Source organism: Delphinus delphis, chromosome 17 (genome assembly GCF_949987515.2).
Source record: "Delphinus delphis chromosome 17, mDelDel1.2, whole genome shotgun sequence".
NCBI lineage: Eukaryota > Metazoa > Chordata > Mammalia > Artiodactyla > Delphinidae > Delphinus > Delphinus delphis.
This window is the reverse complement of record NC_082699.1, coordinates 35,204,106-35,231,922: the sequence shown is the minus strand read 5'-3', so window position 1 is coordinate 35,231,922 and position 27,817 is coordinate 35,204,106. Positions and strand designations below refer to the sequence as shown.

General features: G+C 36.2%; 1 protein-coding gene across 2 annotated transcripts in view; it reads right to left on the bottom strand.

The window, feature by feature from the left end:
* Positions 1-27,817, bottom strand: part of NECAB1 (N-terminal EF-hand calcium binding protein 1) — a 279,183-nt gene that overhangs the window by 128,465 nt on the left and 122,901 nt on the right. For both annotated transcript variants that reach the window (XM_059994879.1, XM_059994880.1), the window contains exon 4: positions 1,792-1,817. In XM_059994879.1, the coding sequence (XP_059850862.1) occupies positions 1,792-1,817 (26 nt within the window). The remainder of the gene's footprint in view (positions 1-1,791; positions 1,818-27,817) is intronic.

Genomic DNA, 27,817 nt, shown 5'->3' with positions numbered 1-27,817 from the left:
TAGATCAGAGCTAAAGATGGCACAAATAGGAAACCAAAGACCCAATGCTAAAGTTCATACACAATTACCTAATTAAAGTCAAGTTATGTATTGACTGGTCAGAATAAGTTATGGCCTAAAGCTGCTATTTAGGAAAGTGAGTAATCTTGACTTGCCTATATACTGCTGCTGGGCGTGCACACTGGAAGAATCTTTGACCAAGTAACTACACTTTTGGGAATCTATCTTACAGAACTACTTGTATAAGAGTGCAAAGAGAATACAAACAAGGATATTTACTTCAGTGTTGTTTGTCCCAGTGAAAATTTGGAAACAACCTGAAAACGCAAAACAACTGAAAGGGATTTGGTTAAAAATTTTAAGGTAAATGGGACACTATGCATCCTTTGTAATAAAATGATATAGAACAGTGTGCACTTCTATTGATCATATAGTATACACATTGTTGGAAAAAAACATACTCATATATATGAATGTCATTACATGTGTAAAAATGTTTGGAAGGATACATTCCAAGAAGTTAGCAGTGGAGATCAGTATCAGGGGAAAGAGAAGTGAGTGAGAGCCTTTGACATTTTCTCTTATACACCTATATAATTCTGTGTTGCTAAATTAAAAAAAAAAAAGTTAAATATTACTTTCATAAATAAAATAAGAAATATCTATATTTTATTTTAATAAAGTATTTATTAAAGTATTTTGAATTCTAGGTCCATAATTTAGTAAACTGATAAACTAAACAAAAGCAACAGAATGAAAGTTTTAGATACTTGGACCTGTTAATTGGCTTCTACTAAAGAGCACAAGAAATCCATTTTCCATGTCAATCGAACACTGCCCCTCCCACATAAAAGGGAGTATTTTTGCTGGGTGTGAGTCTACATATTTCATTTGCTAGCACTGAAAACTTTGGTTTTAATTAGAATCCATTTTGATTAGAATATGTTTACTTTATATTCACAAAATAATGAAAAATGAAACTTCACTCTGGAAATTAAAATGCATATTCTTGAACTGAGAGGGAGTATTATAACACAGAATTAGGAGTACAATCACTGGGTTTAAAGATATAGAGCAATTCTGTTGAATTAAAACCCCTTAACTAGTTCCCTAACTAAAATTATGCAGGAAAATCAGAGTCAAAGCTTTCAAAATAAATATAGAATAGGTCTTTAATCTAGTTCTATTATTAGAGAAGACAAATTTTTGAGAACGAAGAATAAATCTCAAAAGTATTTGCCTTTTCATATTTCTAGCCTATTACTTTTGTTTCCACCCACAAAAATGAAGAAAGTAAATGAAGAGGCCACTAAATCAGGAATTTGTTAAGACATCTCTCCCCACTGAATCATTTGTTTTGCAAGTGACATTCCAGAATGGTTTAGGCAAGGTATGGGACAAAGTTGTTTTTACATATCAAGGGATCAGCTTTGCAAAACAGTAACCAAAGCCTCTGCACAATATATTTGAAGTGAATAATGAAGTTGTATTAAACAACACTTTAAAAATATATTCAAGCTGGTGGAATATATTCTTGTGAAACTTATTGTACTAATTATAATTCTCCTGCTATGAACAAATTAATAAGGGCCAACTCTTTCTTCAGTGAAATACATGCTTGAACAAAACTCATGGATAAACATAAATTCCTTGAGATCTCAACTATCTTTTACTTTATTCCAGAACTCCTAATCTATGACATTAATTTCAGGGTTTGTAGAAATATGTAAGACAGTGTTCTTTTTTATTCTAAAGCAAGTAATGGGTTTGATTGGCTTTAAATAAACTTACCACATAGTTCTTCTGTGTCAAGGTTGCTGAAAAGATGAAAAAAAGTATTATTATTTTGGTAATATTTAAGTTTTTAAATAGGTAAATACAGTTATTCCCCAATCTGTATTGTTATATTAATAGATGATATGTAGTTATGGTATTTTCTCTTATAGATTCTACACTGTTGAAGTAGTCAACCAAATATTAGCAATGATTGTCAGATTTTGTCTTTAAACAGATTAAAATAAATAATTGTTATTTTTCTGGAAAAATATATTTTATTTATTTATTTTCCTAGATTTTCATTGAGATATAACTGACGTATAGTGCTGTATAAATTTAAGGTATACAGAATAATGATTTCACTTATATACATCAGGACATGATTATCATATGTTTGGTGAACATCCATCATCTCATACAGATACAAAATTAAAGAAACTAATTTTTTTTCCTTGTGATGAGAACTCAGAATTTACTCTCTTAAAAACTTTCATATATAATATACACAGTGTTAATTATATTTACCATGTAGTACATTATATCCCTAGTACTTATATACCTTGTAACTGAAAGTTTGTACTTTTTGACTGACTTCCTCCAATTCCCCCTTCCCCAACACCCTGCCTCTGTAACCACAAAACTGATCTCTCTTTCTATGAGTTTGTTTGTTTTGGGAGTATAATTGACCTACAACACTGTTAGTTCCTGTTACACAACATAGTGATTCAGTATTTCTATACATTTAGAATAATCACCACTATAAGTCCAGTTAAGTTCTGTCACCATACAAAGATATTATATAAGTAATGACTATATACCCCACGCTATACATTTCATACACATGACTCATTAATTTTGCAACCGTAAGTTTATACCTCCTAATCTCCCCCACCTATTTCTTTCCTCCCCCCCACTCCCTCCCCCTGGCAACCACCAGTTTGTTCTCTGCATCTGTTTCTGTTTTATTATGTTTGTTAATTTGTTTTGTTTCTTACATTCCACATATAAGTGAAACCATACAATATTTGTCTTTCTCTGTCTGCTTCCTTCACTTAGGATAATACTCTCTAGGTTCATTCATGTTGTCTCAAGTGGCAAGACTTTATTCTTTTTTAATGGCTAATATTCATGTATATTTATGTATATATGTCACATCCTTTATCAATTCCTCTATCAATAGACACTCAGGTTGGTTCCATATCTTAACTATTGTAAATAATGCTGCAATGAACATAGGGCTGCATATATATTTTCTTTTTTCCAAAAATAATAACCAGCATTTATTGACTGTTTACTATGTTCCAGGTACTGCTATAAACATTTTATGTAAAAAAATTATGTAACTTTTTATTATGGGAAATTTTAAACTTAAGAAATAAAGAAAAGGTCATTATGGATAAACAACAAGGTCCTCCTGTATAGTACAGGAAACTATATTCAATATCCTGTGATAAACCATAATGGATAAGAATCTGAAAAAGAATATATATATATATCTATAACTGAGTCACTTTGCTGTACAGCAGAAATTAACACAACATTGTAAATCAACCATACATCAATATTTTTTTTTAAAAATTAAAGATCATTAAAAAAACTTTATGTATGTATTGTCCACTTTAAATCATTATCATCAACATTTTAACATTTTGCCATATATGTTTTATTAACCACCATCATTCTCCTCTCTCAATTTTTTTCTGGAGTATTTAAAGAAAATGACAGATGTCCTATAATTCACTCATAAATATCTTAAATACATTCTTAACTTTTAAAATATATTAGCTACTTTAGTCGTAAAAAGCAGATACTATTATTCCCATTTTACATATGTGTAAACTGAGGCAAATGTTATTGAGTGATTCAAACCCTGGAGTCTAATGGCCAGCCTCCAAGGTGGCCCCTGACCCCTGCCTCCTGGTATTCATATTTTGTGTAAGTGCCCTCACATGTTACACCAGGGTGGGTCTGAGAGACCATGCATATATCTTTTCTAATTGGTGTTTTTGTTTTCTTCAGGAGTGGAATTAGTTCTATTTTTAATTTTTTGAGGAATTTTCATACTGTATTCTACAGTGGCTACACCAGTTTACATTTCCACAAACAGTGCATGAAGGTTCCCTTTTCTCCACATCCTCACCAATACATGTTATTTATTGTATTTTTGATAATAACCATTCTGACAGGGGTGAGGTGATATCTCATTGTGGTTATGCTTTGCATTACCCTGATGATTTGATGTTGAATATTTTTCAAGTACATGTTGGTGATCTGTATGTCTTCTTTGGAAAAGTGTCTATTCAGATACTCTGCCCATTATTAATTGGGTTGTTTGCTCTTTTGATGTTGAGTTGTATGAATTCTTTGTTATTTTGGGTATTAAGCCCTTATCAGACATATCATTTGCAAATATCTTTTCCTATTCAGTACAATGCTTTTTAATTTTGTTGATAGTTTCCTTCACAGGACAAAAGCTTTTCAGTTTCATTTGTTTATTTTTGCTTTTATTTCCCTTGCCTGAGGAGAAAGATTGATAAAACTTACTAAGGTTTATGTCAAAGAGCCTACTGCCTGTGTTTTCTTCTAGGAGCTTTGTGGCTTCAGGTCACACATTTAACTCTTTAATCCATTTGAATTTATTTTTGTGCACAGAGTGAGAGAGTGTCCAGTTTGATTATTTTGCATGTAGCTGTCCAGTTTTCTGACCACCATTTATAGAAGAGGCTGTCTATTGCCCATTGTATATTCTTGCCTACTTTATCATAGATTATTTGACCAAATAAGTGTAGTTTCACTTCTGGGCTCTCTATTCTGTTCCATTGATCTATTTGTCTGTTTTTGTGCCAGTACCATATTGTTTTGATTACTGTAGCTTTGCAGTATAGTTTCAAATCAGGGCATGTGATACCTCCAGCTTTGTTCTTTCTCAAGATTATTTTGGCTATGCAGTGTCTTTTGCATTTCCTTGCCATTTTAGAATTATTTGTTCTAGGTCAGTGAAAAATGCCATTGGTATTTTGATAGAGATTGCATTGAATTTGTAGATTGCCCTGATTTGTATGATAATTTTAACAATATTAATTCTTCCAACCCAGAAACATGGTATATCTTTTCAGCTGTTTGTGTCATCAGCAATTTATTTCATCAGTGTCTTATAGTTTTCCAAGTACAGGTCTTTTACCTCTTAGTTCAATTTATTTCAAGGTTTTTTATTCTTTTTGATATGATTTTGAATGGGATTATTTTCTTAATTTCTCTTTCTGATAGTTCATTGTTAGTGTATATAAATGCAACAGGTTTCTATGTATTAATTTTGTATCCTGCAACTTTACCAAATTCATCGATTAGTTCTAGTAGTTTTGGGGTAGTGTATTTAGGATTTTCTATGCACAGTATCATGTCATTTGCAAACAGTGACTTTTTACTTCTTCCATTTCAATTTTGATCTTTTTTAATTTCTTTCTCTTGTGTGATTGCTGTGGCTAGGTTTTCCAATATTATGTTGAATAAAAGTGGCAAGATTGGACATCCTTGTCTTGTTCTTGATCTTGTTCTTAGAGATTTTCACCATTGAGTATGATGTTACTTGTGGGCTTGTCATATATGGCCCTTTATTATGTTGTGGTATGTGTGTTCCATAACCACACTGTTGAGAGTTTTATCATAAATGAATGTGGAATTTTGTCAAAAGGTTTTTATGTACCTATTTAGATGATCATATGATTTTTATTCTTCAACCTGTTAATATGTTTTATCACATGGATTGATAATATCCATCCCTGGGATAAATCTCACTTGATCACGGTGCATGAACTTTTAGATGTATTGTTGAATTTGGTTTGCTAAAATTTTGTTGAGGATTTTTACATTTATGTTCTTCAGTGATATTGGCCTTTAATTTTATTTTTTTGTGATATCTTTTTGGGTTTTGGCATCAGGATGATGCTGGTCCTATAGAATAAGTTTGGAAATGTTTCTCCCTCTGCAATTGTTTGGAATTGTTTGCAATAGATAGGTGTTAACTCTTCTCTAAATGTTTGGTATAATTCATCTGTGAGGCCTGAACTTTTGTTTGTCAGGAGTATTTTTTATTACTGATTCAATTTCATTAAGAGTAGTTGGTCTGCTCATATTGTCTATTTCTTCCTCGTTCACTCTTGAGAGATTGTATATTTCTAGACATAAGCTTTCTTCAAAATTGTCCACTTTATTGGCAATTGTTCATAGTAATTAATATCTTATGATCCTTTGTAATAGCTGTGATGTTGGCTGTAACTTCTCTTCTTTCATTTCTGTTTTATTGATTTAGACCCTCTCTCTCTTTTTCTTGATGAGACTGTTAAAGTTTATCAATTTTGTTTTCCTTTCCAAAGAACAGCTCTTAGTTTCATTTATCTTTTTTTCTTTTTTAGTCTATTTAATTTCTTTCTGATCTGATATTTATGATATTTATGATTTGTTTCCTTCTACTAACTTTGGGTTTCTTTTATTCTTCTTTTTCTAGTTCCTTTAGGTGTCAAATTATGTTGCTTATTTAAGATTTTTCTTGTTCCTTCAGGCAGGCTTGTATCACTGTAAACTTCCCTCTTAGAACTCCTTTTGTTGCATCTCATAGATTTTGGATTATTATATTTTCATAGTCATTTGTCTCCAGGTATTTTTAAATTTCTTCTTTGATTTCTTCAGTGAACCTTTGGTTCTTTAGTGGCATTTTGCTTAGCTTCCACGTGTTTGTGTTTTTTGCAGTTTTTCTCTTTTAGTTGATTTCTAGTCTCAGAGTGTTATGGTCAGAAAATATGCTTGACATGATCTCAATTTTCTTAAATGTACTGAGACTTGTTTTGTGACTGAGCATGTGATCTATCCTGGAGAATGTTCCATGTGCACTTTAAAAGAAAGTGTGTTTTGCTGTTTGGAGATGAAATGGACATTTGTCCTAAAGTGTCATTTAAGGCCAATGTTTCCTTATTGATTTTCTGTCTGAATGATCTGTCCATTGATCTAAGTAGGGTGTCAAAGGCTCTTACTAACATTTTGTTAGTGTCAGTTTCTCTTCTTATGCCTGTTGATATTTCCTATGTAATTAGGTGCTTCCATGTTGGGTGCATATATATTTATAATTGCTGTATCCTCTTCTTTGATTGTTCCCTTGATCAATATGTAATGTCCTTCCTTGTCTCTTGTTACAATCATTGTTTTAAAGTCTATTTTTTCTTACATAAATATTGCTACCCTGGCTTTCATTTCCTTTTGCATGGAATACATTTTCCCATCCCCTCACTTTCAGTCTTTGTGTGTCTTTAGATCTGATGTGAGTCTCTCATAGGCAGCATAGATATAGATCTTGTTTTTGAATCCATTCAGCCTCTCTATGTCCTTTGATTGGAACATTTCATCCATTTACATTTATAATTATTGATAGGTATGTACCTATTGCTGTTTTGTTAATTTTTTTTGGTCTGTTTTTGCAGTTCTTTATTACTTTTTCTTTTGCACTCTTCCAAGGTGGTTTAATGACAACTGTTAGGGTTATGTTTGTATTCCTTTCTATTTTTTGTGTATCTATTATAGATTTTTGGTTTGTGATTATTGTAAGGTTTCTATGTAGCCATCTATGTATGTATGTATGTATGTATCTATGATTCATTTAAGAAGCTGATCTCTTAATTTCAAATACATTTTAACTACCATACATTTTTACTGCCCCCCACATCACATTTACTGTTTTTGACATCATATTTTACATATTTTTATCTTCTGTATCCCTTAGATAAGGGATTTATTGTGGACAGGCATGATTTTACTACTTATGTCTTTTAACATTCCTCCTAGCTTTATATCTGGTTGATTTACTACCTTTACTGTAATTTGCTTTTAACAATGAGATTTTTCCTTTTATACTTTTAATATTTCTAGTTTTGGCCATTGTGTTTCACTTAGAGAAGTTCCTTTAACATTTCTTGTAAAACTGGTTTGGTGGTGCTGAACTCTTTTTGCATTTGCTTGTCTGTAAAAATTTTCATCTCTCTTTCAAATCTGGAGTAAGCCTGGCCAGATAGAGTTTCTTGTAGGTCTTTCCCTTTCATCACTTAAAATATATCATGCCACTCCCTTCCAGTCTGCAGTGTTCCTCCTCAAAAGTGAACTGATTGATAGTTTTATGGGAGTTCCCTTGTATGTAACTTGTTGCTTTTTCCTTGCTGCTTTTAATAGTGTCTCTTTAATTTTTGTATTTTAATTATGTGTCTTGCTGTGTGTCCTAATGCAACCAGCCTCCTGGTAGGTGGGGCTGTTTCTCCAACTGGATATTTTTGTTTCTTGAGATCTGCTAGTACTGGTTTCACAGACTTGTCAGTGGGTCAGGTCCCATTGCTAAAAAGCTAGACAGAGGATTCCAAGAGGGCACTTGCCAGCACTTTGTGGTAGAATGGGTTCCAAAAAATATCTGCGGCCAATGTCTAGGTCCCTAGCATGAGCTCCAATTGCCTCCTGGTCTCTAGTATTTCCACAATAAAAAACTATTAAAGTACTAAAGTGTTTGTCACCTCAAACATTACCTTATTTAGCTGTTTACATAAGGCATTTAAAGATTCAGTGCAAAGGAAACACTCCCATTTACCATTGTAACAAAAAGGATAAAATACCTAAAATGAACCTATCTAAGGAGACAAAATACCTGTATGCAGAAAACTATAAGAAACTGATGAAAGAAATTAAAGATGATACAAACAGATGGAGAGATATATCATGTTCTTGGATTGGAAGAATCAACATTGTGAAAATGGCTATATTACCCAAAGCAATCTACAGATTCAATGCAATCCCTATCAAACTACCAATGGAAATTTTCACAGAACTAGAACAAAAAATTTCACAATTTGTATGAATACAAAAAAAGACCCCATACAGCCAAAGCAATCTTGAGAAAGAAAAATGGAGCTGGAGGAATTAGGCTCCCTGACTTCTGACTATACTACAAAGCTACAGTAATCAAGATGGTATGGTACTGGCACAAAAACAGAAATATAGATCAATGGAACAGGATAGAAAGCTCAGAGATAAACCTACGCACATATGGTCAACTTATCTTTGACAAAGTAGGCAAGAATATACAATGGAGAAAAGACAGCCTCTTCAATAAGTGGTGCTGAGAAAACTGGACAAGAATGAAAGAATGAAATTAGAACATTCCTTAACACCATATACAAAAATAACTCAAAATGGATTAAAGAGCTAAATGTAACGCCAGACATTATAAAACTCTTAGAGGAAAACATAAGCAGAACACTCTATGACATAAATCACAGCAAGATCCAAAATAAACAAATTGGACCTAATGAAACTTACAAGCTTTTGCACAGCAAAGGAAACCATAAACAAGATGAAAAGACAACCCTCAGAATGGGAGAAAATATTTGCAAATGAAGCAAATGACAAAGGATTAATTTCCAAAATTTACAAGCAGCTCATGCAGCTTAATATCAAAAAAGCAAACAACCCAATCCAAAAATGGGTAGAAGACCTAAATAGACATTTCTCCAAAGAAGACATACAGATTGCCAACAAACACATGAAAGGATGCTCAACATCACTAATCATTAGAGAAATGCAAATCAAAACAGCGACGAGGTATTACCTCACACCAGTCAGAATGGCCACCAACAAAAAATCTCCCAAAAATAAATGCTGGAGAGGGTGTGGAGAAAAGAGAATCCTCTTGCACTGTTGGTGGGAATGTAAATTGATAGAGCTACTATGGAGAACAGTATGGCAGTTCCTTCAAAAACTAAAAATAGAACTACCATATGACCCAGCAACCCCACTACTGAGCATGTACCCTGAGAAAACCATAATTCAAAAAGAGTCATATACCAAAATGTTCACTGCAGCTCTATTTACAATAGCAAGGACGTGGAAGCAACCTAAAAGTCCATTGATAGATGAATGGATAAAGAAGATGTGGCGCATATATACAAGGGAATTATTACTCAGCCATAAAAAGGAATGAAATTGAGTTATTTTTAATGAATTGGATGGACCTAGGGTCTGTCATACAGAGTGAAGTAGGTCAGAAAGAGAAAATCAAATACCGTATGCTAACACACATGTGTGGAATCAAAAAAAATGGTATTGATGAACCTAGTGGCAGGGCAGGAATAAAGACACAGACATAGAGAATGGTCTTGAGGAAACTGGGAGGGGAAAGGGTAAGCTGGGAAGCAGTGAGAGAGCGGCATTGACATATATATATATATATATATATATATATATATATATATATATGTATATATATTACCATATGTAAAATAGATAGCTAGTAGGAAGCAGCTGCATAGCACAGGGAGATCAGCGTTGTGCTTTTTGACCACCTAGAGAGGTGGGATTGAGAGGGTGGGAGGGAGATACAAGAGGGAGGGTATATGGGGATATATGTATAGGTGATTCACTTTTTTGTACAGCAGAAACTAATACAGCAAGGTAAAACAATTATACTGCAATAAAGATGTTAAAAAGGGCAAAAAAAGATACAGTGCAATCCCTATCAAAATTCCAATAGCATTTTTCACAGGAATAGAGCAAACAATTTTAAAATTTGTATGGACCCACAAAAGACTCCGAATAGCCAAAATAATCTTGAGAAAGAATGAAGTTAGAGGTATCACACTTCCTGATTTCAAACTATATTACAAAGCTATAGTTATCAAAGCAGTATGGTATTGTCATAAAAACAGACATGTAGCTCAATGAAACAGAATAGAGAACCCAGAAATAAACCCATTCACATATGGTCAATTAAGTTGTGATAAAGGAGTTTAAGAATATACAAAGGGAAACAACAGTCTCTTCAATAAATGATGTTGGGAAGCTGGACAATGGCATGCTGAAGAACAAAACCAGACCACTATCTTAGACCATACACAAAAATCAACTCAAAATGTATTAAAGACTGGAATATAAGCCTGAAACCATAAAACTCCAGCAAGAAACCATATGGGGTAAACTCCTAAACACTGGTCTTGGCAATGATTTTTTTTTAATTTGACAAATTAAAAAATGCAAATGCAAAGACAACAAAAGAAAAAAAGAGGAAAAAAATGGAGCTACATTAAACTAAAAAGCTTCTGCACAGCAAAGGAAACTATGAACAAATGAAAAGTCAATCTACACAATGGGAGAAGATATTTGTAAATCATGTATCATGATATATTATATATAATCGTATATACATAAGGGGTTAATATCCAAAATATGTGAAGAATTTATACAAGTCAACAGCAAAGAAAAAAAAATCTGTTTAAAATGTCATCAAAGGACTTATACATTTTTCCGCAGAAGACACACATATGGCCAGCAGACACATGAAAGGTACTAAACCTCACTAATTAGGGAAATCAAGTCAAAATCACAATGAGATATCACCTCATACCATCAGCATGGCTGTCATCAAAAAAATAAGAAATAAGTGTTGATGAAGATATGGAGAGAAGGGAATCCTTGTGCACTGTTGGTAGGAATGTAAACTGGTACAAGCGCTATGGAAAACAGAATGGAGGTTCCTCAAAAAATTAAAAATAGAACTGCTATATAATCTAGCAATTCTATTTCTGGGTATATATCCAAAGGAAATGAAATCACTATCTTGAAAAGATATCTGCACCTCCATGTTCAATTTAGCATTATTAACAATAGCCAAGATATTGAAACACCTTAAGTGCCTGTAGAAGGATGAATAAAGAAAGTGTGATGTGTGTGTATGTATATATACATATATATATGAATATTATTCAACTATAAAAAGAAGAAATCCTGCCATTTGCAAAAACATGGATGAACTTTGATGGCATTAAGCTAAGTGAAATAGGTCAGACAGAGAAAGACAAATACGTGCTTATATGTGGGATCTAAAAAAAACCAAACTCTTAGATACAGAGAGCAGATTGGTGGTTGCCAGAGTGAGCGGTGTGGGGTGGGGGAAATGGGTGAAGGGGGTCAAAAGGTAAAAACTTCCAGTTAAGATTTAAGTTAAGGGGATGTAACATATAGCACGGTGACTGTAGTTAACGATACTGTATTGTATATTTGAAATTATACCCAAGAAAAAAAGAATGTAATGATGCGAGGCGATAGACATCAATTAAACTTATGGTAATTATTTTGCAATATATACACATATCAAACCAATATGTTATACATCTTGGACTAATACAATGTTGTGTGTCAATTATTTCTCTACAAAACTGGGGGAAAATGAACTATGGTGATTAAAACAAACAAACAAACAAATCTTCAGTGGAAGATCTACTGGGAAGTAGCCTAAGTAGAATGGCCAGGGGAGATTGTTATCTCAGAAGTCAAGGAGAAGAGAGTTCCAGGAGTTCACTATACTGAAGAAGAGCACAATAAGGTATGAAGAAGAACCACTGCAATTTACACTTACTGTTTTTGGCAACTTTTGAAACAATAGTTTCAGTCCTTTCCTGAAATTGGAGCGAGGGCAATGCAGGCATAGCATAACAATCACTCTCTGGAGAAATGTGGCATGAAAGGACAAATAATGTAGGGCTGTGGAGACTTAGGGAGATGGACTCAAATGAAGGGAGACAGTTATATTTACAGACTGGAACCAAGACACTGAGTGGAAAGAGGAGGTAACAGATGGAGAGATGCCAAGCAGAGACAGGAAGGAGGGGTTTGAAGCACAGCTGTAACCTCGAAGCCGAGAAGGCATATTCCTTTCTCCTAGCCTAAAAAAACTTTTTTTAAAGGCAGAAATCTAATCAGTTCACAACCATGTCTATTTTCTAGTTTAGAGTTTTCTAAATCTGGCTAAGCATTTGGACCACATGAAGAATTTTTAAAATGCAGATTTCCAGGCCAAACCCTTAAAGTTCAAGGTGTGACTTAGGAATCTCTTTAAAGAAGTTGCCAAGGTGATTTTGGTAGTCAGTCCTTCCCTCTCAATACTCTACCTTTAACACTTTCTCTCAAATCAAATAAACTATTTCTTAGAAAACTTGCACACCCTTTTTTGTAAATATACAAAAAGCATTGTCCAATTCAAGACAATTTGGACATTCTTGAATTGTCCAAATTCAAGAAAGTTTGATATGACTAGCAATGTTTCAATCTTTTCAAAAAATGAAAAGAAAAATTCAGAGAAATAAAATGGTTACTTTGGAGAGTAGGAAAAATGATGGGTTTGCAGCATGTTTATACCTTCCTTTTTATGCAATGAAATGCATTGTTAAGCATAATTCTGAACCTAGCATGCCCCATAAAATCCTTGATCTTTCTACTAATATTTCTAAAATTCAATCTTGAGGGCTTATTTCAAATATCACTTTGCTTTGAGAATTCAGTCTCTGTCATCAGACAGGCAGTATAAGAAAGGCAAGAAGAAACATTCCAGAAAATTGTTCAATACAGTGGAGAAAGCTTTATTAGTGAAAAATGAATTCTTCCCTTTTTTCTTTTTCTTTTTTCTTAAAATCAATATTGTGTTTTCATCAAAATCCATTCAAGTGCTTGATATGGACATGAGGGGAAAATCAATTGTTTGGGAGTTTATATATATTTATGTTATTGGAAAGAGCAGAAATTACAAAAATTCAGCAAAATGTTAATTATAAGTGAAAAAAGAGGGAGGTTATTATGTGGAACCAAGACACATGGGATCTATTCCAACATTCTGAGGTACTATTAGCAATTATATGATGTTCTGAATTTTGTATGTGAGTTAGGGGAGGGAAAATAAATACTTTGTAGAAACATTTTGGACTTTGCATACATTTTATATCACCTATATCCAATATAATCTCTTCCATTCCACTGATTAATTTAACCATTCAAAAATATGGCTGGGTAGTGATCCTATATTTAAAAAAATCAGACTCAAAGAAAATCCATACAAATTTAAACATAATCACATATAAAAGTCTGCATACATGTGCTGAGCAATATATTCCCTCAATGGCCTGCTTATCCCCCTTCAGGACCAGTACATGAACCTGTTTCACTGGTTTGCCTCATAAAATATCTCATTTTACTAAGATTTCTAAAACTCAATTTTGCAAGCTTATTTCAAATATCCCTGTTGCCATTGAGAACTTTGTCTTTGTCATCATGCAGGCAGTGTCCTTGTTTGTTTAGGCAGGTAATAATTATACATACAAGACATAACATTCAAAAGGTAAAATGGCATCTCCAGTGAAACTCTGTCTTCCTCCTACCTCAACTCCTAGCCACACAGCTCACTTCTGGTAGGGCATATATTATTTCCAGTTTCACGTGTATCTTTCCAAGAATATTCCTATATTAACTAACAAACTCATGCATATATATTTTTCTTTTTTAATCAAAAAGTAGCATACTGTACAGTTTATTCTATATGTTGCTGATTTAATGACAATGTATCTTGGACACCTTTCTTATCCATACATATAGTGTTGTCTCATTATATATAGTGTTGTCTCACTATTTTATTATAGGGGTTTTCTACCAAATGAACGTACCGTAATTTATTTATAAAAGCCCTACTCAATGAGTATAACTGTTAAGACAGGCTACCTTCAAACTAACTGAAAGGTAATTTTACATATAAAGAAGTCCCACATCAGTGCGCTCATCTCTAACTACTCCTCCTAAGTCCAGGCAATTTCCTCTCCAATTCATTGCTATCAGATGACATCCCATTCTCAATATATAGTCTCATGTTTGAAACCTGGGTTTAAATCTGTACTGTGAAGCTGTATCTTGTAGCAGCAGAGAATCGGGAGACGTGAGTTTTTGCTTGGATCCACCGTTGACTAGATGTGCTACTGAACTTAAATAAGTTGCTTAGATTTCTAAGCTAGAGTTCCCTCATGTATAAATTAGGGATAGAAATAATTATACCTTTCTCAATGGATTATTTGTGAAGATTGAATAACCTAATATATATAATGCCTTTAGCCCCTTGCCTGGCACATAACTAGTATCCCCCAAAGTGGTAGCTCTCATTCCAAGGGACACTTAGATAATTATGCTTTAGCATACCAAAGGGGTGAAGGATTCTTAGTCATTTACCATGTGCCAGCATTTCCTTTACCCTTAACCATATAGAACTGATTACCTATTATTAGGAGAGAATGACACCATTTTGAAGGACTAGGTCTTTCTATTTCCAGGTAATATTATGATATTATGACAAGGGAAAGAGGATAAATGCATGAGATACTCTTTAGACTTTATATCTTTCCCTATGTCAGGGAAATTTTCCATGCTTGTTTATTTGCTAGAAGCTCAAATGAAGAAGAGAAAGGTGAAACTGTATGTCATCATTGCCAGTCACATTGGGTTACCTTGAGGGAGAGAAGTTCCTGTTTTCAGAGCTTGACTGTGGGTGAAACTTTCCTTGACTGTGCTTCCTAAGATCAGAGAAGACATTGTGGGGAGTGTATTCAATTCTCCTTGGGCATAAAAACAGCTCCAACAGAGACCTCACCATCGTAGAAATCTGAAGAGCCAGTCGGGGTGATACCTGATTGTTAATCCTATCTTGAACAGAAAATAAAGGGATTTGTAGAAACCCCTTTGGACTGACTGATGGCATCTTCTTAGAATTCTGAAATTTTTACTCATAAATGGAAGCTATTAATTAGTTCGAGATCTATAAGGAAGAAAAAAAATCATCCTTGATGTCTAATTTAAAAATTCTCCCAAAGAGCCCAAAGCCTAACTTCTCTCATAATACTCTTCTACCAGCAGACATATTCCTACTTCCATAAGTTTCTCCTTCTCTTCCCTGGACCTGGAAAGACAACTTCCTTCCTCTCATATCATTATGTTAGGCCCTGCAATGCCCTACGTGTGTTCCATCTTCTTTACAATGCTGTTTTTGACCACTCCAGCCAATCTTTGACTTTCACTCTTCTGAACCGTCAACTGTCATTCTTAGCCTTTTGTGCATACTGACCCTATTGAGAATCTTTAAAACCAGGAACCATCTCCAACTACTTAGCCACCTAGAAATGGCATATAAATATACACAAAACTAGTTTGGTAGTTTGAGAACCCTCAAGACCTATCATTGAAATCCTAGGTTCTTAGCATTTTTCTCCAAATCAACCCACTTGGTACTGCCTTATACTGTTATTTAGCTGGTAAATGTAATGCATGTATTATCTCCCTTCTAGGTTAGTAAATTCTTGAGCACATGGGTAGTAAAATTCTTAACTTATTGGTATCATTCTCAGTGTTCTATAAATATCGCAAATAGAGGTGCCTCCCAGAAGGGAGGGGCATATCAGGAACAGCAATGGGTCATTGTGCAGTGATTCTCACCCTTGGCTGCACATTAGTATCACCTAGAAAGCTTTAAAAATACTGATGCCACCGCTTCTTATTTATTTGGTCTTGGGTACAGCCTTGGCCTAGTAATTTTTTTAAAAGCTCCCAGGGTAATTCTAATAGGCAGACAAGGTTGAGATCCACCAGTAGGTGACTAATAGTAAACTCTCCTGAATCAGACTGATTAGGTTTGAATCGAACTCTTACACATTGTAGCTGCATGATCTTAGCCAAGTTACTGCTCTGAGGCTCAGTTTACTCAATTGTAAAGTGATGATAATGATAAATTTAGCCCTATAGGTTGTTCTGAGAATTAAAGGAGATAAATCTTGAAACATTTGACAGGGTCAGGCAAAAAGTAAGCACTCAATAGATATCAGCTGCTACTATTACTTTAAATAATAAACATACACACACAGATACTTTGGTATACACCTCACAACAAAGACCTAAGTGCCTTACCCTCTTAGAAACAACACAGGTGATTCCCATTTAATTATAAGTGCCATCCTTCTAGCCATTATTCCCAGGGAGCTGTTTCCATGTTTTTGTGCTACAGCTCAGCTATATCATAAGATCTGTTTCTAGGTGAGGCAGTAGAAACAGCAGAGAAAGCTCCAATGGAGATAATAAGTGAAAGAAGCTGGGACAGGTACAATATAGACTGTAATGGTCTATCTGAGTTAGCATCCTTGACTTGATGATACCACCAAATGAACTTCAGCAGGTGTATTCACAGAGCATATGCCTTCATAGCACTCTCTGAGATTCCTTCTTTAAGCATTTTGCTGTGGGAGTTTGGCTTCAGGGGAGATTAATTCCTTGGGAACATTTTTGTGCAAATAATAATCCATGTATAACTATGTTTTTCTCAGCTTCAAATGGTATTATATTTTAGGATAATTGCAAATTTGAACAGGCAAAGAAATAATATATTAAATACACAGATCATTAGAAAAAACTGTGATCTTTGTTTCAGTTGGGTTGAATGATACTAGTTTCCTAATAGCTTTCTTTATAGATGCAATTTAAAAAATAAAATCAGGGACTTCCCTGGTGGTGCAGTAGATAAGAATCTGCCTGCCAATGCAGGGAACACAGGTTCAATCCCTGGTCCAGGAAATCCCACATGCTGCGGAGCAACTAAGCCTGTGCACCACAACTACTGAGCCTGTGTGCCTAGAGCCTGTGCTCTGCAGCAACAGAAGCCACCACAAGAAGCATGCGCACTGCAAAGAAGAGTAGCCCCTGCTCGCCACAACTAGAGAAAGCCTGTGCGCAGTGATGAAGACCCAACACCGCCAAAAATAAATAAAATTAAAACTTAAAAAAAATAAATAAATAATAAAACTAAGTATGGTTTTTAATCTTGTATCCCCTCCCCAAAAATCTTTAAAAAATACTCTAAGAAGTATCAGTGACTTGCTATGAATGAAAGAGCATGGCTTAGGAAAATTAGTCAATCATTCACAGCCTTAGTTTTTTCTGTTTAAAATGGTTAAGTGAGAGATGAGTGGGAAAGCATGTTATTATGAGAAAATTTAAATTTTGAAACTACAAAGTTCTGGTTTGATTCCCTGATCCATCCTTTACAAGCTATGTGACCCTTGAACTTTTGAAGGTCACATTGAACTTTTCAGGGCCTTGATAAGTGGTGGTAATTTAAAAGGAGGTAAAAGTATAAAACATTTAAAACAGTGCTTTGCAAAAAGTAGGAATTTGACAAATGTTAGCTTGTATTCTTCCTGACAAACATTCATTTAAGGTGTAATCAGATATTTCTCCACAATGCAAGTAAGGTATCCAGGAGAGACTTTAACGGATACATTTCTCTCAGAACACTCCTTCCCCAGCAATAAAACTATAAACAACAACAACAAAAGTATATTCATTCATTTTAACTAAATGTAATGAAGGAGACACTGGATCCTGTGTACTGGGGAAGGAAAGAAATAAACACAATTAAAAACTAAATAATAATTTAATGATTTCAATGGAAAAAAGAGACTTGAACTCCACTAATAAGATATAGACAAAGTAAGAAAACCCAAGATCTCCTGTTTCCTAATCCAGTGCTCTTTCCTCTGAGCTGTCCAATAAAGCATACATTGCGATTTTTATGGTGTTTCTGTATCATGTATTACATATTTATCAGCTCTTTGTATTTATGACAAATGATCTTTACCTGATTCATTTTTCCCTTCTCTCCAGGATTCACTATCTGCTCCAGACTGCCAGTTCCCCCAGCATCTTTGACATTATGCCAGATTTCTTCAAGCTTAAATCTTCTTCCTATTCTCCATTAATTTATAACATGCTTTGGGGAAATGTGCTGCTTTGTGCACAAAGACATATTTAAGTTATTGAAATGAATATCAAGGGGCATTGCTTATCCTATCCCTTTCTTACCTTACTTACCTTTCTTTTAAACCGTCTAGTTTCTCCCTTCCACATCTCCATTTCTATCTTCCTCTCTCTGTTCCTTTCTGACATCCATAAGAGAAAATTTAAATGATTTGAAGTGAATTAGCAACTACTTTGTTTGACAGGTCACAATGCATTCCCTTTTTCCTTGTATAATTTTGGCATATTAAATCAATTCTAGACTATAGTTTATTCTAGTCCCTTCTCTTTCTGCTCTGGAGAGTTCAAACACAAAAGAAAATAATTTTATTACAAAGATGGAAATTATTACTACTTGCAATGATCAACTATGGCTGTTTTGTTAAAAGCTTTATTAAAAATGAATAATACAGGGAAATTTTAACTTGTTTTTTGAGTATTCTACCATAAAATAACAAATCTGGGTAATAATCTAAATTATTCTAAGGATAAGTGGCCAAAGGTAGAGGCTTAAGAAGACCTTGAGCTCACCTCCTCCATGTGCACACCAAAATTACAACTATTTGCAGAGCTACTATTGATGAGAAAGACTAAGACTAGAAAATATTTTCTATAACTAAAGATGTAAAGAAGGAACTACAAGAAGATGGGTATGAGGGGTGGAGACACAATATAGTCAAGACCCAATCCCTGAGTAGTGAACCACAAATGGGAGGATAATTACAATTGCAGAAGTTCTCCTCAAGGAACAAGGAGTCAGCATCACAAAGAGCTCCCCATACTGGGGACTTTGCACCAGAAAGATGAACCCCCAAGAACACTTGTCTTTGAATGCCAATGGGGCTTATTTTCAGGAGAGTCAGAAGGCTGTTTGAAATAGGAACCACACTATTAAAAGGGGCACACAAAAATCTCACATGCCCCGGGACCCAGGACAGAAGCAGTAATTTGAAAGAAGACTGGGACAAACCCCATGCTGCTCTTGGACAGCCTCTGGAGAGACAAGAGGAAACCGGAGCTCATCCTGGGTATATAGACACTGGCCAAAGTCATTTTGGGGAGCTCATTCTACAATGAGGACATTGGGGCTGGCAAGTGCCCTTTTGGAATCTTCCATCTAGCCTATTAGCACTGGGATCTGGCCCCACTGACCAGCCTGTGGGCACCAGTACTGGGATGCCTCAGGCCAAGCAGATAGCTAGATGGGGACACAGCCCCACCCAGAGCAGGTTAGCTGCCTTAAGATCCCCTGAGCCCACAGCCACCCTGGAGCCCAGTCCAACCCACCAGAGGGCCCAGAACATGGCCCCTCATACTAGTTCACTGGCACTATCCCCAGGGCACCTGGAACGACACAGCCAGCCACTGAGACCCCTCCTCACCCACCAGTGGGCTGGCACTATCTCCAGGATCAGCCTCACAAACCAGTGTGCAGGCACCAGCACCAGGACCATCTGGACCACAGCCAGGACAATCATCAGGCCAATACCAACTTTGGGATACCTTAGGCACCTCAGCCAGCTACCCATGATTCAGCCGCACACACCAGTGAGCCAACACCAGCTTTGGGAAACCCAGGACCCTGCAGCCAGCCTTGTATGAAACTGGTCCTGCCCACCAAAGGATCAACTCCAGCTACTAGACCCCCAGGGCCCTGTAGTCAACATCCCAGGACCTGGTCCACCAATCAGTGAGCTGGCAGTAGCCCCTGGACCCAAGGACCCCAACCCTGCCTACCAGCAGGCCAATACCTGCTCTAGGACAACTTGGACCACTCAGCCAGTCAACTAGAGATCCACCCTCACTCAACAGCAGGCAAAAAACAGCTATGAGACATCATGGACCCCGCAGCTAGCAGGAACCACCCCATCAGCCAGCAGGTCAACAGTACACATGGGACCCTCAACCCCACAAACACCCACCCCAGAACTCAGTTCCACCCACCAGTGAGTCAGAAGTAGCCCTACTTGAGAAAACATTTGCAAATGATATGACTAATAAACGATTAACATCCAACATATATAAACAGCTCACACAACTCAACATCAAAAAAATAAACAACCCAATTAAAAAATGGGAGAAGAACTGAATAGACATTTTTCCAAAGACGAAATGTAGACATCCAACAGGCACATGAAAAGACACTCAGTGTAGCTAATTATCAGGTAAATGCAAATCAAAATAATCATGAGATATTACCTGACTCCTGTCAGAATGGTTTTCATCAAAAAGACCACAAATAACAACTGCTGGCAAGGATGTGGAGAAAACAGAACACTGTTGGTGGGAATATAATTGTTGCAGCCACGGTGGAAAACAGTATGGAAGTTTCTCAGAAAGTGAAAAATAGAACAACCATGTGGGAGACAACTTCAAGATGGCAGAGGATTAAGACGTGGAGATCACTTTCCTCCCCACAAATATATCAGAAACACATCTACATGTGGAACAACTCCTACAGAACACCTACTGAATGCTGGCAGAAGACCTCAGACTTCCCAAAAGGCAAGAAACTCCCCTCGTACCTGGGTAGGGCAAAAGAAAAAACAGAGACAAAAGAATAGGGACAGTACCTGCACCTCTGAGAGGGAACTATGAAGGAGGAAAAGTTTCCACACACTAGGAAGCCCCTTTACAGGCAGAGAGGGGAGTGGCAGGGGGGAAGCTTTGGAGGCAGAGAGGAGAGCGTAGCAATAGGGGTGCAGAGGGCAAAGCGGAGAGATTCCCACACAGAGGACCGGTGCCAACCAGCACTCACCAGCCCGAGAGGCTTGTCTGTCCACCAGCAGGGGTGGGTGAGGGCTGGGAGCTGAGGCTTGGGCTTTGGAGGTCAGATCCCAGGGAGAGGACTGGGGTTGGCTGTGTGAACACAGCCTGAAGGGGGCTAGTGAACCACAGCTAACCAGGAGGGAGTCTGGGAAAATGTCAGGAACGGCCTAAGAGGCAAGAGACCATAGTTTCGGGGTGCGCGAGGAGAGGGGATTCAGAGCACCACATAAAAGAGCTCCAGAGGTGGGCGCAAGCTGCGGCTATCAGTGCAGACACCAGAGATGGACACGAAATACGAAGGCTGCTGCTGAAGCCAACAACAAGCCTGTGTGCAAGCACAGGTCACTATCCACACCTCCCCTCCCAGGAGCCTGTGCAGCCCGCCACTACCAGGGTCTCATGATCCAGGGACAACTTCCTCAGGAGAACACACAGTGTGCCTCAGGCTGTTGTAACATCACGTTGGCCTCTGCCGCCGCAGGCTTACTCCACATTCCGTACCCTTCCCTCCGCCTGGCCTGACTGAGCCAGAGGCCCCTAATCAGCTGCTACTTTGACAGATGCCCTCAGGCGACTACACACGGAAGTGGAGCCAAATCCAAAGTTGAACCCCAGGAGCTGTGAGAACAAAGAAGAGAAAGGGAAATCATTCCCAGCAGCCTCAGGAGCAGCGGATTAAACCCCACAATCAACTTGATGTACCCTGCATCTCTAGAATACCTGAATAGAAAATGAATCATCCCAAAATTGTGGCAGTGGACTTTGGGAGCGAATGTAGACTTGAGATTTGCTTTCTGCATCTAATCTGTTCTTGGTTTCATGTTTACTTTAGTTTAGTATTTAGAGTTTATTATCATTGGTAGATTTGTTTACTGAATTGGTTGCTCTCTTCCTGTTTTTCCTATGTATACATACGTATATACTTTTTCCTTTTTCTCTTTCTGTGAGTGTATATGTGTATGCTTCTTTGTGTGACTTTTGTCTTGCTTTTACCATTTGTCCTAGGGTTCTGCCTGTCCATTTTTTTAAATTACTTTTTAATTTTTTTTACTTTTTAAGACTATTTTTTTATTTTAATAACTTTACCTTATTTTATTTTTTAAGTTATTTCTTTTTTTCTCCCTTTTCTTCTGAGACGTGTGGCTGGCACAGTCTTGGTACTCCAGCCAGGTGTCAGGCCTGTGCCTCTGAGGTGGGAAAGCAGAGTTCAGGACATTGGTCCACCAGAGACATCCTGGCTCCATGTAATATCAAATGGTGAAAGATCTCCAACTCAATGCTAAGCCCCAGCTCCACTCAATGACCAGCAAGCTACAGTGCTGGACAACATATGCCAAACAACTAGCAAGACAGGAACACAAAATTACCCATTAGCAGAGAAGCTGCCTAAAATCATAATAAGATCACAGACATGCCAAAACACACCACCGGATGTGGTCTTGTCCACCGGAAAGCCAAGATCCAGCCTCATCCACCAGAACACAGGCACCAATGCCCTCCACCAGGAAGCCTACACAACCCACTGAACCAATAATAGCCACTGGGGGCAGAACACAATGGGAACTACGAACCTGTGGCCTGCAAAAAGGAGAAAACAAACAGAGTAAGTTAAGCAAAATAAGAAGACAGAGAAACACACAGCAGATGAAGGAGCAAGGTTAAAAACCCACCATACCAAACAAATGAAGAGGAAATAGGCAGGCTACCTGAAAAAGAATTCAGAGAAATGATAGTACAGATAATCCAAAATATTGTAAGTAGAATGGAGAAAATATGAGAAACATTTAACAAGGAACTAGAAGAACTAAAGAGCAACCAAACAAGGATGAAAAACACAATAAATTAAATTAAAAATTCTCTAGAAGGAATCAATAGCAGAATAAATGAGGCAAAAGAACAGATAAGTGCCCTGGAAGATAAAATAATGGAAATAACTACTGCAGAGCATAATAAAGAATAAAGAATGAAAAGAATAGAGGACAGTCTCAGAGAACTCTTGGACAACATTAAAGGCACAAACATTCAAATTATAGGGTTCCAGAAGAAGAGGAGAAAAAGAAATCGACTGAGAAAATATTTGAAGAGATTATAGTTTAAAATTTCCCTAATATGGGAAAGGAAATAGTCAAGTCCAGGAAGCAGAGAGACTCCCATACAGGAGAAATCCAAGGAGAAATATGCCAAGACACATTAATCAAAATATCAAAAATTAAATACAAAGAAAAAATATTAAAGGCAGAAAGGGAAAAACAATGAATAACATACAAGGGAATCCCCATAAGGTTAGCAGCTGATCTTTCAGCAGAAACTCTGCAAGCCAGAAGGGAGTGGCAGGACATATTTAAAGTGATGAAAGGGAAAAAATGTACAACCAAGATTACTCTACCCTGCAAGGACCTCATTCAGATTTGACAGAGAAATTAAAACCTTCACAGAAAAGCAAAAGCTAAGAGAATTCAGCATCACCAAACAAGCTTCACAACAAATGCTAAAGGAACTTCTCTAGGCAGGAAACACAAGAGAAGGAAAAGACCTACAATAACAAACCCAAAGCAATTAAGAAAATGGAAAAAGGAACATACATATCAATAACTACCTTAAATGTAAATGGATTAAATGTTCCAACCGAAAGACATACAGTGGCTGAATGGATACAAAAACAAGTCCTGTATATGTGCTGTCTATAAGAGACCCACTTCAGACCTAGTGAAGCATACAGATTGAAAGTGAGGTGATGGAAAAACATATTCCATGTAAATGGAAATGAAAAGAAAGCTGGAATGGAAATAGATATTCCATGTAAATGGAAATGAAAAGAAAGCTGGAATAGCAATTCTCATATGAGTCAAAATAGACTTTAAAATAAAGACTATTACAAGAGACAAAGAGGGACATTACCTAATAATCAAGGGATTAATCCAAGAAGAATATATAACAATTGTAAATATTTATGCACCCAACATTGAAGCACCTCAATACATAAGGCAAATGCTAACAGCCATAAAAGGGGAAATCGACAGTAACACAATCATAGTAGGGGACTTTAACACCCCACTTTCACCAATGGATAGATCATCTAAACAGAAAATAAATAAGGAAACACAAGGTTTAAATGATACATTAAACAAGATGGACGTAATTGATATTTATAGGACATTCCATCCCAAAACAACAGAATACATTTTCTTCTCAAGTGCTCATGGAAAATTCTCCAGGATAGATCATATCTTGGGTCACAAATCAAGCCTTGGTAAATTTAAGAAAATTGAAATTGTATCATGTATGTTTTCCAACCACAACGTTATGAGAATAGATATCAATTACAGGAAATAATCTGTAAAAAATACAAACACATGGAAGCTAAACAATACACTATATAAGAACAAAGAGATCACTGAAGAAATCAAAGAGGAAATCAAAAAAAAAAAACTAGAAAAAATGACAATGAAAACACACAAACCCAAAACTGATGGGATGCAGCAAAAGCAGTTCTAAGAGTGAAGTTTACAGCAATACAATCCTACCTCAAGAAACATGAAACATCTCAAATAAAAAAACCCTAACCTTACACCTAAAGCAATTATAGAAAGAAGAAGAACAACAACAACAAAAAAAAAACCCGCAAAAGTTAGCAGAAGGAAAGAAATCATATTGATCAGTTGAGAAATAAATGAAAAAGAAATGAAGGAAACAATAACAAAGATTAATAAAACTAAAAGCTGGTTCTTTGAGAAGATAAACAAAATTGATAAACCATTAGACAGACTCATCAAGAAAAAAAGGGAGACCACTCAAATCAATAGAATTAGAAATGAAAAAGGAGAAGAAACAACTGAAACTCCAGAAGTACAAAGGACCATGAGTGATTACTACAGCAACTATATGGCAATAAAATGGACAACCTGGGAAAAATGGACAAATGCTTAGAAAATCACAACCTTCCAAGCCTGAAGCAGGAAGAAACAGAAAATATAAACAGACAAATGACAAGCACTGAAGTTGAGACTGTGTTTAAAAATCTTCCAGCAAACAAAAGACCAGGACCAGGTGGCTTCACAGGAGAATTCTGTCAAACATTTAGAGAAGAGCTAACAACTATCCTTCTCAAACTCTTCCAAAATATAGCAGAGGGAGGAACACTCCCAAACTCATTCTACAAGGCCACAATTACCCTGACAACAAAACCAGACAAAGATGTCACAAAGAAAGAAAACTACAGGCCAATATCACTGATGAACATAGATGCCAAAATCCTAAACAAAATACTAGCAAACAGACTCCAATAGCCTATTAAAAGGATCATACAACCTTATCAAGCGTGTTTTAACCCAGGAATGCAAGGATTCTTCAATATAGGCAAATCAGTCAATGTGATACATCATATTAACAAATTGAAGGAATAAAACCAAATGAGCATCTCAATAGTTGCAGAAAAAGCTTTCGACAAAATTCAACACCCATTTATTATAAAAACCCTCCAGAAAGTAGGCATAGAAGGAACTTACCTCAACATAATAAAGGCCATATATGACAAACCCACAGCCAACATCATTCTCAGTGGTGAAAAACTGAAACCATTTCCTCTAAGATCAGGAAGAGGACCTCCACTCTCACCACTGTTATTCAGCATAGTATGGGAAGTTTTAGCCACAGCAATCAGAGAAGAGAAAGAAATAAATGGAATCCAAATTGGAAAAGAAGTAAAGCTGTCACTATTTGCAGATGACACAATACTACAAATAGAGAATCCTAATGATGCAACTAGAAACTACTAGAGCTAATCAATGGATTTGGTAAAGTAGCAGGATACAAAATTAATGCACAGAAATCTCTTGTATTCATATGTACTAATGATGAAAAATCTGAAAGAGAAATTAAGGAAACAGCCCCTTTTATGATTGCAACAAAAAGAATAAAATACATAGGAATAAAGCTATCTAAGGATACAAAAGACCTGTATGCAAAAAACTATAAGACACTAATGAAAGTAATTAAAGATGATACAAACAGATGGAGAGAAATACCATGTTCTTGGATTGGAACAATCAACATTGTGAAAATGACTATAATACCCAAAGCAATCTACAGATTTAGTGCTATCCCTATCAAACTACCAATGGCAATTTTCACAGAACTAGAGCAAAAAATTTCACAATTACAATGGAAACACAAAAGACCCCGAATAGGCAAAGCAATCATGAGAAAGAAAAATGGAGCAGGAGGAATCAGGCTCCCTGATGTCAGCCTATACTACAAATCTACTGTAATCAAGACAGTATGGTACTGGCACATAAACAGAAGTATAGATCAATGGAACAGGACAGAAAGCCCAGAGATAAACCCATGCACATATGGTCAACTTATGTTTGATAAAGGAGGCGAGAATATACAATGGAGAAAAGACAGCCTCTTCAATAAGTGGTGCTGGGAAAACTGGACAGCTACATATAAAAGAATGAAATTAGAACACTCCCTAACTCCATACACAAAAATAAACTCAAAATGGATTAAAGACCTAAATGTAAGGCCAGACACTATAAAACTCTTAGAGAAAAAGATAGGCAGAACACTCTATGACATAAATCACAGCAAGATCCTTTTTGACCCACCTCCTAGAGGAATGGAAATGGAAACAAAAATAAACAAATGGGACCTACTGAAACTTAAATGCTTTTTCACAGCAAAGGTATCCAAAAATAAGATGAAAAGACAACCCCCAGATTGGGAGAAAATATTTGCCAAGAAAGCAACTGACAGAGGATTAATCTCCAAAATTTAAAATCAGCTTATGCAGCTCAGAAAAAAGAAAATCCCACAACAACAACAATGTAATCTAACAATGGGCAGAAGACCTAAATAGACATTTCTCCAAAGAAGACATACAGATTGCCAACAAACACATGAAAGAATGCTCAAATAATCATTAGAGAAATGCAAATCAAAACTACAATGAGGTATCACCTCATCCCAGTCAGAATGGCCATCAATAAAAATCTACAAATAATCAGTGCTGGAGAGGGTGTGGAGAAAGGGGAACCCTCATGCATTGTTAGTGGTAATATAAATTGATACAGCCACTATGGTGAACAGTATGGAGGTTCCTTCAAAAACTAAAAATAGATCTACCATATGACCCAGGAATCCCATTACTGGGCATATACCCTGAGAAAACCATCATTCAGAAAGAGTCATGTACCACAATGTTCATTGCAGCTCTGTTTACAATAGCCAGGACGAGTAAGCATCCTAAGTGTCCATTGACAGATGGATGGATAAAGAAGATGTGGCACATATATACAATGGAATATTACTCAGCCATAAGAAGAAATGATATTGAGTTATTTGTAGTGAGGTGGATGGGCCTAGAGTCTTTCAAACAGAGTGAAGTAAGTCAGAAAGTGAAGAATAAATATTGTATGCTAACACATATATATGGAATCCAAAAAAAAAAAAGTTTCTGAAAAACCTAACGGCAGGACAGGAATAAAGATGTGGATGTAGATAATGGACTTGAGGGCACAGGGATGGGGAAGGGTAAGCTGGGACGAAGAGAGAGACTGGCATGGACATACATACATTGACAAATATAATATAGATAGCT